This window comes from Mesocricetus auratus, unplaced genomic scaffold (assembly GCF_017639785.1).
Source record: "Mesocricetus auratus isolate SY011 unplaced genomic scaffold, BCM_Maur_2.0 Super-Scaffold_100001, whole genome shotgun sequence".
NCBI classification, from domain to species: Eukaryota; Metazoa; Chordata; class Mammalia; order Rodentia; family Cricetidae; genus Mesocricetus; species Mesocricetus auratus.
In genome coordinates this window covers 8,473,337-8,488,641 of record NW_024429187.1, presented here as the reverse complement: position 1 = coordinate 8,488,641, position 15,305 = coordinate 8,473,337, and the positions used below count along the sequence as shown (strand labels likewise).

Here is a 15,305-nt window from a genome sequence, read left to right as displayed (position 1 = left end):
GAATAAAATAAAAAGCTAAGTTCTGTTACCACAGCTTCATAGTTTAGGGGTTCCCATGAAAGTTACTTTTCCCGAAGTAGGAACAGAGTTACTGGCATGTGAAAAGTCTGAGCTGGAAGTTAGTGTCCTCAGGCAGATTTAAAATTACCAGAGCCTGGAAGCAACCTAGATGCCCCTCAGCTGAAGAGTGGATAGAGAAAATGTGGTACATTTACACAATGGAGTACTACTCAACGGGAAAAAACAATGGAATCTTGAAATTTGCAGGCCAGTGGATGGCACTAGAAGAAACCATCCTGAGTGAGGTAATCCAGTCACAAAAAGACAAACATGGTATTCACTCACTCATATATGGATTTTAGGCATGGATCAGGGGAGTGCCAGCCTACAATCCCACAGCCAGAGAGTCTGGGAAACAGGGAGGACCCTAAGAGAGATATGCATGATACCCCAGAGAAGGGGAATGAGGCAAGATCTCATGAGCAGATTGGGAGCATGGGAGGAGAGGGGAGAGAGAGCCAGGAAAAAGAGAGGTGGAGAAGAGGAGGGGAAAGAAGGACATGGGATAGCAGGAAGGATTAAGTCCGGGGAAGAACAGAGGAAAGCAGGATGAGAGATACCATAATGGAGGGAGCCTTTGAAGGTTTGAGGGGAGATCTGGCACTAGTGAGATTTCCAGAGATCTACAAGGATGACACCAACTGCTAACCCAAGCAATAGTGGAGAGACTACCTTAAATGCCCATCCCTGATAATGAGTTTGACGACTACCTTATATGCCATCCTATAACCTTTATCCAGTGACTGGTGGAAGCAGAGGCAGACAACCACAGCTAAACATGAACTGAACTCCTGGAACCCAGTTATAGAGAGGGAGGACTGATGAGCAAAGGGGTCAAGACCTGGCTGGTGAAAACCACAGAAACTGCTGACCTGAATAAGGGGGAGCTCTTGCACCCCAGACTGATGGCTGGGAATCCAGCATGGGACTGATCCAGACTCCCTGAATGTGGTTGTCAGTGAGAGGCCTGGACAATCTCTGGGGCCCTGGGCAGTAGATCAGTATTTATCCCTGGCATATGAATGGACTTTGGGTGCCCATCCCACAGAGAGGGATACTCTCTCAGCCTGGACTCTTTGGGGGAGGGCCTAGGCCCTGTCCTGAACAAAATGACAGACCTGGATATCCCCATGGAGGGTGTCACCTTCCCTGGGGAATGGAGTGGGGATTGGGTGGGGGGCCGGGGAGGAAGAAAGGAGGGGAGGGAGAGGGAGCTGGCATTGACAGGTGAGGCAAGCTTGTTGCTAATTTAAATTAAAAAAGTAAAAGTGCCATGTCACTGAATGAAACAGAAGCCTGGCCCCAGAAGGCTGTCAGCAGCGTTGACAGCTGCTACAGCATCAGTAGATGTCTTCTTTCTTTCGTTCTTTCTTTCTTTCTTCCTTCCTTCCTTCCTCCCTTCCTCCCTCCCTCCCTCCCTTCTTCCTTCCTTCCTTCCTTCCTTCCTTCCTTCCTTCCTTTCTTTCTTTCTTTCTTTCTTTCTTTCTTTCTTTCTTTCTTTCTTTCTTTCTTTCTTTCTGTGTTACTACCACTTCCCTAGTTGAGCACCTTCAGTTTCCATCTGGATTATAATGGGCAGTTCCATGTCTCATCTTGCTAACCCCTTTCCAATATACCTCTGCAAAACTGATCTTCCAAAATAAAAATTGAACAATTAACTTCTTAAATCACTGTAATGGCTCTGCCTTGCCCTCTAAAAGAAGGGACCTGTTTCTGACTGGGACCTTGCTCTTTCTCTGTTCTCTTTACCATTTCTTTTCCAGCCCTTTATGCGTGACTGTGTGGATTATATTTATCTCATGAAAAACCCTGCTTTCTTGATCTTGTTTCTTTTTCTACGCATTTCTTCCTTCCTCTCCACCTTGTCCACCATTGGCCCAAAGATGATTACTGACTCTCGCCTTGTGAGCCTGTGAGCTACAAACATGAGACTGATAACTAATCACTCATGCACAATGTATTTCTGTTCAACTGTGTGTCACAGAACATGGTGAGCTCTGTCTTCCAATTCAGTTTGCCTTGGCTTCCAGTGTAAACAGTCCTATTAACAGTTTATATACATTACAAATTAGTCAACTGTTAATTTATATCTCTACATATTGATCTGTTGTGAGGTTGTAGAATAGAAGCCCATACTTAAGAAGGTTGTAGAACAGAAGCCCATACTTAAGAAATTCAGTCCACATCCAAGAAGCTGATTTCAGGTTTTGTTTGTTTTTTTAATTTGAATGCTTAAAATCAAGTCTCATACTGAACAGAACTGGTTGAAGGAAATATGATCTTCGGAATCCTTTGATGACTAGTCAACAGTAATAGTAGTAGTAGCAATTGTTTTTGTTTTTATTATTTGGAGAAAGTTTGACTTTATTAGCCAGTGGTTAACAAACTTCTATATTATTCAAGATGTCTTTCCAGTGAGTTCCTTAAATGTCACGACCAGCTAATTATTCCTTTGTGTTTATACTGTCATGTCCCTGAACTCTTTATAATTTTGTGTCTGGGTGAGATATTAAGCACTAATTCTGTATTGCAGCAAGGCTTTTTATTTCATTTTTATTGTTTCCCTCTGCAAGAGAAACAAAGTTCAGTGTCAGTGAGAGGAAGAAGCTAAAAGAAAAAAAGTAAAACAGGCATGGCAGTCTCAACACCCAGAATGGCTAAGCTAGGCAGATCATGAGTTCAAGGTCAACCTGGGCTAGACAGTCATTTCTTTTCCTCTCTTGTATCATTGTCCTCCTTCTTTCTTTGTTTATTTCTTTGTTTCTCTCTTTGTTTCTTTCTCTTAAAAGAAAATGTTATTCAACCAGCATTCATATATGCTACAGTTTATTTCAGTAAAGAAAATTCTTGATTTACATTTCTCGGCATTCTACCTTTCTCTATGTTTAGAGAAAGTCTGCTGAAAAGTTGTTTTCCACTTTATATCTCAAATCTCTCTCTTTTCATTTTCACTTGAACCTCTTCCAGTCAGGCTTTTGTTTGTGAAATTCCCAACAGACTTTCAGGATTGTGCCTCTCCTGCCTCAACTGTTGGTGTCTTTGATGTGAGCCACCAAACCCTTGCTATTTCCTGGTGTTTTAACCATCTGATATGACCAGATAGATAACCACTCTCTGTTTTGAGTCATTCCCTCTCGTTGGATTCCAGGCACTCTTTTCCATAGTGTCCAGTTGATTGATCTTCCTCAGCTCTGTGGCTGATTTGACTTTATCTCCCCAAACTTCCAAAACTAGTGTGCTGCCTGGTCTGGATTTCTAACTACAACTCTTTTAAATTAATTTCTAAGTGTACTTAGGATTGCTTAATCTCTTCCAGTCTACAGTTTTGATAAACAGTTATTTGGGGACAATTCCAATATGTGTATTTTCAGCCAAATCTTTTTGCTGAATGTGTCTAAACCCCTTATTAATATCTTCTGGAGTCTCATAGGAAAGTCAAATGTGGTGTGCTTCCCACTCACTCCCAATGGCTCTTCTGACATTGTTACCTTCCCAACACACTCAGCCAATTTGCGCTTGTGTGACAAGAAAAATATCTTAGTGTTTGTTCGTCATCTTGATTTGTCAGCTCTCGAACAGTAATAATTATCAAATATGTAGGACATTCTTTCTATGTATAACATTATGTATCTGATCAGCACTTTTCAACTTCTGAGTTGTGACCCCTTTGGAGGGTCAAACGATCCATTCACAGGGATCACATATCAGATATCCTACGTATCAGATATTTACATTATGACTCATAAAAACAGTACAATTACAGTTATGAAGTAGCATTGAAATGATTTTGTGCTTCGGGGTCAACAAAGCATGAGGAACTGCATTAAAGGGCTTCAGCACTAAGACAGTTGAAATCCACTGCATCTGATGAACAAATAAACAATGGCTATGATTTGTCTTGGGCTGTCTAAACTTACTAGCTCTTGAGCTAAATGCCATCAGGTGAAATGAATTGTTCTATGAAGGTGTGTGTGTGTTTGTGTCTTATACTTTCCCCTTTTCTAGAGTAGACCCCAATATAACTTATATGAAATTTTAGTGCTTAATGTGCTTTTAAATGAAAAAATGAAGACAATAAAAAACAAACAGGAAATCCAATGGGTCAATATTAAATTAAAGTCTCCACCAGGGTATGTTTTGTTAAACTCAGAATTCTCATTCATAATATGTTTACCAATTACATTAACCAGTGTGTAATTTAAAATGACTGACTTTTAGGAGAGCCAATCAATTTGGAGCCTAAGTGTTTTTCCTATACTATATTATCAAAGACTGAGCAGAGTTAAAATACATGCACAGGCCAGAATGAATGGAATATAAAACTGAGATTCATTTTTCTCTTTCCTTACAAAAGCACATTAAGTGTTCCCATTTATTAACTAGCCAGCCAACATCTAGCATTGGCTGTAAGATTTAGTGACTTAAAACAATAAGCTAAATCTATTTCTCTCAAATGCCATGGAGTGCTGTAAAAACGCAAATTAAAAAACGAATTCCCATAAGAGTTCTAAATCAAAGTTGAGCAGTAATTGTGTTTTATTGCCTTTTTCATAAAGCAGCATGTCAGTTATGTCCAGCCTCTCACATAGCTCAGCCCACCATATTCATGTTGGAGTTACATGGAAGGATGTCATTGTGAAGGAAAGGGAATGTCTGAAGAATTTTCTGTGACTTGGCTCTCAAATGTCATCAGTGTTTCGCCAGACTGTGAAGACTAATTTTGGCATTACTGATGGTGCACACATGACTTTTAATCCTTCCTGCTATGTAAGCTCAGCTATTGCCAAGCAAGGAAAGAGCAACATGGTGACAAACATCCAATTAACATCTGGGTTCAGCAATGGGGAGTAGGAAACATATGTTCTCTATTAAGACAGGATTTATCCACTTGGCTTTATTTTGACATCATGTTTCTGCTTTAAAAATAACCTTGCATAAACTTTAAGTGATATCATTCCCTGTTTGCAGGGACTTCCAGAAATGAGCAGCAGTCCCAAGAACAGGGAAATGTCCCAATACGTTCGGCTTTGAGATACAGCACACGGGATCTGTTTTTGTATCTCAGCTGAACTCTGATGTGGATGTGCATTTATTTAGGTTTTGCAGTCAGTTGCTATAGTTTTGTCCACATTACTCCTTGTAAAGTCTTTTTTCTTCATTCCCAGAATAATTCCATCAAAACAGAACAAAGTTTAAAGAAGAGAAAGGGCTTCTTAGTTACCAACATCATGCTTAAAGTTATCTATAAACATGGAAAGTAACAGAAGCTTCTCTCAGCCTGGGGATGCAAGTGGAGCTAAGTCATCAGGAGCCAGGCCGAAATGGTGTGAGGATGCCCAAACACACACACACACACACACACAGAGAGAGAGAGAGAGAGAGAGAGAGAGAGAGAGAGAGAGAGAGAGAGAGAGAGAGAGAGAGAGAGAGAGAGAGAGAGAGAGATGCCTTTAGGCATCTGTCCGATTAGCTAGGCTGGTTTTGTACTTTATATCAGCCCCTCCACCTCCAAGATGAGGTGCTCTTCAAACAACCAATTCTTAACCTCAAAGCATCCTCTGTATCTAACGCTCCAACAAAAGCAGCACAGCTCACAGACAAGGACACAATGATATGTGATTTTAGGAAGTAAGGATCCAATCTTATATTCAGACTTCACTTTCTTCTTTCCTTCCCATGGCCTTTTCATTTTAAGCCTTGTGTTATTTATGTTCACACATATATCACCACTATATTATAAACTTATCAAGAGTCAAGTTTATCTCACATTGTTGTAACCTGTCCATTTTCCTCCAGAAGCAAAATGAAAGTTTTGACTTTAGAATTTTGCAAACAGTAGGTGCTCAATAAAAGTTTAAAGTCCCAGGACTGGCGATATTTTTCAGTAGTGTTGCCGCTGATGAGTTACTTGTCACTTTCTGATAAATAACCTATCACCCATGTTCATATAAGGACCACCAACTAAGCTCAATGAACCAGAAAAAAAAAGAAGTGAGAAAAAAGACACAAAAGTAGGAGCACTTATTGGGAAGGAGAAGGGTTTTAACTGGGGATAAGAGGGTAATGGGACATGAAAAAGATAAAGTGTGCTCAATTATCAAGCAATTAAAAAACTCTTACATAGTTATGCATAATAGTACAATATACTTTGAAAGAGTTATAAATGTAGCATATAACTAAACCTGAATACATATTTCGGTATGCATGAATAATAGGACCATCTTTTATTTTCCTGTGCTCCACATGATAAGCTTATAAAGCATGTGTATTATTCTTGGTGCTTTTGGACATACTTGCCCAACAATGCCTGACTGATTTTTGTAGTATAGAAAGGACAATCAATGAAAGAGATGTAGCATATAGGTCTTACAAAAGTACCCTCCTCTACACACTCATTGAGGCTGGACATGTCTGCCAGGGGTTGACAGGTAGAGGGCATGCTGAGCATGGGAAAAGCCACACTCATCTCCAGCACTCCCTGAAAACCAGTGAGGTTGCTGGAGTCATACTTGTGGCCCTGTTGCTTTGGAGGAACAGCTACAGTTTTGACATCCTTTAGTGAGAGCCTATTGTGGAACAAGATAGAATTATCCTCCTTGGAAGTTCAGTGCTAGACCATGGTACACGTTTTCTAGTTGGTGTGCCATTAGGAGACTGGGTTTCATAATATCTCACGCTTGAAAACGCCAATCCGTCCTCCTTTCCCCTTTCCTCCATTTTTCACCTGCTGTAATCTCAGGCTTTAATTCAAGCTGTTTTAGAACATAACGTGATACCTAATATTTACTCAGCTTTCCTGTGCCTCAATCCTAACTAACGAAGATTGATAGTGAAATGAAAGCACGTGTCCTCAGGATCTCCGCAGTCTTGATTTAGTGTAACCACCGCTGTAAATGTGATTGTAACGGGAACTGCAGGTCTGTGCTTGGCAGCTGTGTTTATATGCCCCGTGCATCCATGAGAGTGATGCCTGGCCATGTCCATTAAGCCTTGCTTTGCTGAACTGCACTCTGCAGCCTGACTGTCCTGTGCATGCCCAGCTTCCTTGCCTTCTTCTCTGGCCATAGCCCTCTGCTCCTGTTTCTGTGCATTAACCCACTGCACTCGTCTGTTCATTAACCCATTGTAGAGGTTTTTACTGTACGCATGCTGTGTTTTCTGTTGACAGCTCGTTACTGCATATGCACGGATGGCCACACTCACCCTCATTGCACCATAGGCAGAAGTCAGTAGCATCCTTTCTCTACCTTACATTTGCTTTTGTGTACAAAGGCTAAATCCTGACCACTTCAGTAGCTGCCGAATATTTTTAATTCATCGTGCAAGACTTCGTATCCAAGCAGCTTTAACGTGGGTGGCATGGCCACACACAAAGGTGAGAAGCCTTCCACCATTTACCTTGGCTCTTTCCTTCCCAGAGAACTGCCATGCTTGTCACCCTGGCTTGAAGCATAAGTGTATGGATACGAGCTTCTGAGAACACCAGTCTGTAAGGGATCTAACTGTCAACATTCTACTCTAGCCTTTCATAAACAAATATCATCTGGATCCTAATGCAATGAAATACACAGCCCTGTTGTTAGGGGGCAGAAGAGTCTGTCATTCATTTCTGCAACCCATTGATTGGAACAGAGGTTAAAACTACTATTAGAAAAGAATAAGGACAAGAAGATTGAAAGTGCGAATATTCTCTTGTAAAAATTATTGAATTTATATGTATATGTGTGTGCCTGTGTGTGGGTATAAGCATGTGAGTGCAGGTACTTATGGAATTTAGAATAAGTCATTGGGTCCCTTGAAGATGAACTCACAGAAGGTTGTGAGCTCCTGATACAGGGGCTGGGAACAGAACTTGAGACCTCGGTGGGAGCAATGCATAATCGTAAACTGTTGAGCCATCCCTCCAGGCCCTGAATAGACTCTTTATGTTGGAAATGCGTGCTTTCCTATGGTCTGGCTTTCACATTTTCTTACACTGTTTTCAGTATTGGCTGCTTCCTCCTGCTGACACTATTATTCCCCTTATGTTTCTCCAGCAGGTAGTTCTCATGGGGGAACACGCATTGTTCGTTTCTTCTCTTTGATCAAAACAAACACACTGCAAATGTTATCTACAGAGCCAGAGGGGTCTTTCTGGAAGTGCACAAATAGTCACCCACACTGACCATGGCTTGGGGTGCCTCTGACATGACACTAGGCAGCCAATGGGACCAGTCTTTCTCTTGGCAGCTGGGAGAGTCCCACGAACATCTTGTACTAAGGCAGAAGTCTCTGCCATGAGACTAATTTTGTATCACACACTAGAGTGAGTGGAAATTATATTTTACATAAAACCTCATGTTGCCCAGGCAAAGCTCAAACCAGCCATATAGCTGATAATTACCTTAATCTTAAGATCCTCTAGCCTTTACCTCTATAGTGCTAGGATTATAAGTATGCATCACATAACTGGCTTATGTGATGCTGGGAATTGAACCGAGGGCTGGCCAAGCACTCTACAACTCAAGTACATCCCTGGCCCCAGAGGACCATTAATTTTATATTATTTCTCTCATAGTTTTCTAAACATTTTGGTTTCTTTTTTCTGCAAGTTTTAAAATGTCATCCCTTATTCATATGGAAGTTTGCATATAACATGTATGTAAATAAATTACCTATTTTGGAAGCATAAGTTGACTGGGAGATAACTTGTCAATAATTAAGAAAAGGAGTATAAAGATCACTGCCAAATACTCTCAGATGTAATCTGTCATTCCCTTAGGTTTGAAGAACAACAGCCATTCCATAGGCCACTATATGATAATGATGGTATTGCCATTCACATTTTCATTTAAAATATTTAGCAAACATTGATATGTTAGAAGTTATCTAGAAGCGAGGTAAACCTGAAGGAGATATACCCATTAGTCCTTACAATTTTCTAACAGGAAAAAAGAACATGGGCACCAAGCTTGCTTCTTGGCATTCTTCTTGTCTGGGGTGACATTTTGTGATCTCTATTCATTAACTACCATCTGACCTTCAATAGGGGCTTGAATGCCACACTTTCTAACTCTTTTGGACTTAAGTTTAACTCTATAAGGTCCAGCCACTTATCCTTTGATACAGAACATTGTCTACCAGTTTTATCGTAACAAGTCAACACAATAATCTAACCTCACCTGAAAATTAGTCAAAAACTCGATGCCATCTGAGAAAGAGAGGGAGTACATTATAGTCTGTGACAATGGCTAGGTATAGGAAGGAGGACCGGTGTCCTCCCCCTCCCTCTAATCAGTAGGTCTGTGCCTGCTTCTGTTATTTAGTCACAGATCAATCAGTAAAGGCTGTCTTTGCTCATTAGACCATTGAATGTCAGAGATAGAGTCTTTCTCATAGAAAATGCTGCCTTGTTAGGCAAGCATGGTGGCACACGCCTGTAACCCCAGCACTTGGAGGCAGAGGCAGAGGTAGGAGGACTGTGACTTAAGGACAACCTAGGCTACGTAATGAGATCTTGTCTTGAGAGAAGGCTCGTGACTACTGGTTGGTCTAATTATTATTTCAGATGGGCTAGCACTGGTGACATTCAAGCTCTCCTAGGGATGTGATTTAACTTAAACTATTCTATAAATGTTCTCCATCCTGGCTTCAAAAAGCAAGGCACCCAAGAAAGCTTGTTTTCTTCACTCCAAGGATGCTGGATAAATCACTACATGATCATGTCCAAGAGCTAAAGAGGTCTGTGTGCCTGCTGCCTGCTGCCTCCTTAGGAAACCAGCAACTGTCTCACAGGGATGGTCCATGTCATGCAGACAACTCACCCAACAGTAAAGAATGAGAGATTCTTTAGCATTAGGAGACATATCAGTTTCTCACATGTACAGTGTACTTATGCATATGTGTGTGGCTTGTATGATTGTGTGTATGCCTGTGTGTTTGTGTTTATGTGTGTGTGTGTGTGTTTATGAGCATTTAGATGGGTGCTTGTGTATGCATTTGTATGTCTGTGTGTTGCAAGTTCTCTATAGAATTTCCAGATTTCTTCCAGAACCACTAAGAATACTATCCCAGCAAATAAATATTTAAAAGCTTTCAGGAAGAGTAATGACAACACACTTGGATCTGAAGCATAGCATCTCTGAGAGGACAGGGTGAGGACCAGGTGAGGATGGGGTGGATATTTCTGATATAGCAGACATTTTGGAAACTGTGAACCTGAGAGGTGATTGTAGTGCTAGATTCTCATGGTGACAATAGGTTAGATCACTTGCTCCATATTCTTCAGAGAGCAACTTAAAGAGCTAGAAATGTGATTTTTAAACTTGGCTTCAAAGGGTCAGAGAGCCAACTGTGTTGAATCACCATCAGTACAAACACAAGAAGCCCTGAAGCTTGCTTGTCACAAAGAGAAGCAACAAAGTGTCTGAAGACAGTAAAAAGAAGTTTGGAAAAGCAAAGATGTTAAAAACAGACAAAGAACAAAGAAATTAATGGGTATCATTATCACGGTGTATGGATTACAAATGGCTTAAACAGACTGTTTTAGGGTTTCTTATCACTGGAAAATTTTTAAAAATGCAAATCATATTGGGCTTTCAAACACTAGAAAGACATGCTGTGTTTTGTGTGGCAATTCCCCCAGTTAATCAGTATATCACTCTGAAGCTATTTGGGACAGAACTGAATTAGCAACAATGAATTTTAAGAATGGAAGAAAGAAAAAGATACAGCAGGTGCATTTCAAAGAAAGCACCTGGAAGAAAATAGATTTCGGCACACACCCACACACATATGCACACACCCACACCCCCCATATCCTCCCCCCACAAGAACATCCCCAACAACAGCAGATGCAAATGAGCTTTCCAACTAAAAGGCAAATGTTGTATTCTATATATAATACAAAGTTTGTTTGTTTGCTACTTGTAAGAGTTAAGGTTAAAATAGAAAATACAAAATGATGCAAGTAAAATAATGGAAAATGTTGGATCATAGAAAGTCCAGCCAACATACACACCCTTGGCTGAATGTTTATTACATAAGAGTTTTCGGAGGAAGGCCTTGTTACAGATAGAAAATGCTGTCCTGGAAAGGCATCTTTCACCCTGAGATTAAAGCATTCCATCCTTCAGGAATCTCATTAAGCTGGAAGGTAAACTACTCTAAATAGTTTTAGGAAGTCCCTCAAACAGACTGGATTTACTATCTCCCACCCCCTACCCCCCACCACCTCTACAGCAAGCATCAAAAGCTGAGAGTCCCTCAGACTGAAGGACACTCAGCTGCAAAGAAGACTCTGAGACCAGACCAGCTTCCTGGAAGCAGCAGACACCAGCTGAGCTGCCTGGAAGAGGTTTAAGGAACCTGGAAAGGATTCTTTCCAACCTGATGAGCCACCTGCAGCTATGCAGCTTGCTCCAGGCTCCCAGCTTTGGGAGCTGTCACCCATGCTGGGGTGGGCTTTCGTGATGCAGCTAAATTTGAGTGATCTCTGTTCCTGTAAGTAGCCCCTCACCATTGTTCCTATAAGGAACCCCAGTGAAACTTCTGGTTCACCAAGTTAGACCTTGGTGGTATTTGTACTTTGCTCTGTTTATAGAGGCTTCCTACCTGGAGTGGGTAGACATGTGTGTTGCTTCTTCCCAGGAAAAAGTTTTGTCATACAGTGAATGCATATGTCTGCTCACAAAAGTATCAACACACCTGGAACATTTCCCTTCTCTCTTTTTCCCTCTTCTCCACATTAAGATCGTTACATCCCTAGTATCAGTAGAACAATTACCACTACCCCCCACCAGTAGATGTTCATAGTCTAATTTATGTAATGTTAGTTTACACAGCAAAAGGCATTGCAATGGTAGAATTGGCCTGTGTAGTCCAGGTTTGCCTAGTCTAATGACTAGCATCCTTCTAGTGGAGACACAAGGACCGTTAGAGCCAGACCAGAAGGTGTAATGGCAGGAACTGAGTTCTGAAGGTGCCACTGGAAGTGATTGTTTAGAACAGTGGGTCTCAACATTCTTAATACTGCAACCCTTTAATATAGTTCCTCATTGTGATGATCCCCAATGATAAAATTATTCTGTTACTACTTCATAACTGTAATTTTGCTAATGTTATCAACCATTGCTTAAATGAAACTCAGCATGTCCGATATGCAGCCCACAATGGTATCATGGCCAACAGTTTGGGAGCCTCTATTCTAGAAGATAAACAATTTCAGCAGGAGCAGGTCTGTCAATACATTGACTTCAGTCCCTGAAGCCTATATTCAGATTTCTGAGTTTAAGAACTCAAGTCACTCTGTTGTATTTGGTCATAGTCTCAATGGAACCTAGTAGACTAACATCACTTTCCTTACCCATGATCCTCTGCTGCTTGTTTCTTCTCAGGACATATCCTAGAACAACTGTTAAATCCCACACCAAGTTTAATGACTGAACGATAGTCTGTTTCCTAATTCATACTTTCTATATCAAATCTGGAAGAAATCGTGCCTCTGAGACTCTACACCATCCCAGAATTTTGTGATTCATTTAGCTCACATCGCATCTTCTAGGCAAGGTGAATCTGGGTCTCAGGACTTCATGGGCTTCAGACATGCTAGACATACATGTTTATTGAGTGAAGAAACTATGGAATGCCGATATAATTAAAACTATTTTTGATAATGATAAGCCAACGGTTGACATTTGCATAAAAGTGGAAAACAATAAGCTGTAACTTACATTTGCAACTTCGTAAGATCCATTCAGTATCTCTTCCATGTAATGACTTAGATCTGTGATTCTCTTGTGATCTGCATCTGTGAATGGTAAGTGCCACCAGTGAGGAAACCTGTTTTAAAAGAAAGCAGTGATACTTCAATCAGCAGGGAGATTAACCTCTTTTGGGGTTAGCAACTGCACCAGTGGAGGGTCAATAAAAACATTAGAAATCCTGACTATTTCATAGACACCAATTTGTGCTACTTTAATCATCACTGATATCAACACTAATTTAATTTAATGTTAAGTTAATTTAATAAGATCTTTATTACTGTATTTATGGCAGACCACAAATGTTTCCTCCTGGTACGTGTAGGAACCACTACTACATAGTTTCTGAAATTAATGACTTACAGTTTTTCAAAGAGTTCTGACTGTATTGTTTCTTATGGGCTCACGACAGACATTATTGCATCATATAAATCATACATTTCATCTAGTAGCATCTGCTTCCATCTGGCCTCAGTCCTGTGAGTCAAAGCCATCCTGTTCCCAAGAGTCTGACCAGACAGCTGCTCTATCATCTACCTAAAGACTGTCTTGGCAAGTTGGGCTTAGCCTCAGTTGTTTGGTGGGATGACCTGTTGGTGGTTCGATATGGTAATGTACTTTTATGCTTAACTGTATCTTTTCAGAAACTTGCTGTTGCCTTTATCAATACCTCTGCCTTTCAGTACAGACGAGGGCTTGCCTACAGTGCTTCTGGGAAGGAGACATGAGAGAGGCTGTGAAGCTTTCTCCTCAAGCACACAGAAACAGGTGGTGACCTCAGGCCAGGACATTCCCTGCGGCTTCTTTTTGTTCATTTGCTTGTTTTGTTTTTGTTTCTGAGATTGGGTTTCTCTGTGTAGCCCTTGCTGTCCTGGACCTCACTCTGTAGACCAGGCTAGCCTTGAACTCTGAGATCTGCCTGCCTCTGCCTCCTGAAAGCTAAGATTAAAGGTGTGTGCCACCACCACCTGGAATCCCTGCTACTTGTTAAAATAGTCATGGAAGTACGGTATGGATAAATCTATATATTTAAATTATTACCTCGTAACTAAGATTTAAGGTTTTGAAATAGCCTATCAGTCTAAGGATTTAAGTATTAAAATTATTTTTGTCTGGGACTAGTTATGAAAATTAGTACCAATATTTAATTAGTCTATAATATAAAAATAATTACACACATACATATGGTAGCAGTTTCGGAAATGATCTTGCAACGAAAATGGTTCAGTTAGTTTTAAATATAACTCACATATCTATATGCAAAACTTCCATATTGGTAATAATAAAGCAATTCAATCTTTTCTGATGTTTTACAGATAGTGAAAATTCTAAGTACAATTATTTGCACAGAATTGAGGAACTGGGCCATACTAATGCCATCCAGTCCATCTGAAGGCCATCTAACACATTGAATCAGTTTCTGAAAAGCATGTTTCTACTGTTTTACCTGACACGTTGTCACATTCTCTCTCAGTTTTGTTAAGGCAGAAAGCAGTCAAAAGAAAACAACAACGTTTTGCTTTGGTTTTTGTGTTCTTAAGTCCTGATTTGAAAATAGAGTTGTTCTAATAATTAGGGTAATTAATTTTCTCAGTACTAGCACCAGGGTTTTCGTTCCCTTTTTGGTCTGGTCCTTCTCCATGCCTGTGGGGTCTTGGAAGGTACCGGAAGTGCACATGGCCCAGCTGGAAGACCTCTGTTGCAGGCTATGACTAATCAGAATTCCCTCCTTCCTGACTGTGGTTCTCTGATTTTTTTTCTTCCTCACATGGGATTTGCAAAAGTCTCTTAGGGCTTCCCTCAGTAAATGTAGGAGTCAGAGGAGCTCTTGCCCTCCTCTTCATCCATATGTATGACCGCCAGTCTTGGCCCCCGTGGGGAGAGCCAGCCCGCAGGAGCTGCTCAGGGCACACGAGGCTAAAAGTCCCTCCCTCACTGGATTCCTTCCATGGTTTGAATATCAGTTTAGCTTCATTGCCGGGCAGCAGTCGTGTGCAGAGCAGAGTCCTAACTAAGGCTGGAAACAGAGAAGAGGCTCGTGAAGAAGAGACGCCCACACTCCTGAAGGTTCTCCACGGCACACAGAGGGCCTGAGGGGGCAGCCTGTAACAGAGGTTAATTTATGCTGTCACGTGACTGCTAGTGGCCATGATGACCACCCTCGATGCTGAGCTTGGCAACTGAAGTCTGAAGATTTTTGTTCGTGTTTCTTTTTTTTTTTTTTCATGAATTTCCCTCCCCTCCAAAATCCTAAATCTGTGCATGGAAGTTTCCAGAGTGAATGCATTTTTCTTTCATGTTCATGAACTGCTGTCTAACATCTTATCTTCCAGATATTGAAAAATGTTCATGTTCTAAAATGTCTGTGACAAGAAGGAACATACATTTTCAGTATTGCAAAATGTCTCTTTACCTATAGACAACTTGTGTTCATGTTTTGGAAGATGATTAAATCAAAGAACAAATATAAATCCATATGTGCAAAGTATGTCAGGTCATAAGTGG

The 15,305-nt window shown here is 40.8% G+C and overlaps 1 protein-coding gene across 1 annotated transcript in view; it reads right to left on the bottom strand.

Annotated features, from left to right (window-relative positions):
* Pik3c2g (phosphatidylinositol-4-phosphate 3-kinase catalytic subunit type 2 gamma) overlaps positions 1–15,305 on the bottom strand; it is a 334,840-nt gene that overhangs the window by 44,318 nt on the left and 275,217 nt on the right. The window contains exon 29 of the mRNA XM_040743461.1: positions 12,771–12,879. Coding sequence (XP_040599395.1) covers positions 12,771–12,879 — 109 coding nt within the window. The remainder of the gene's footprint in view (positions 1–12,770; positions 12,880–15,305) is intronic.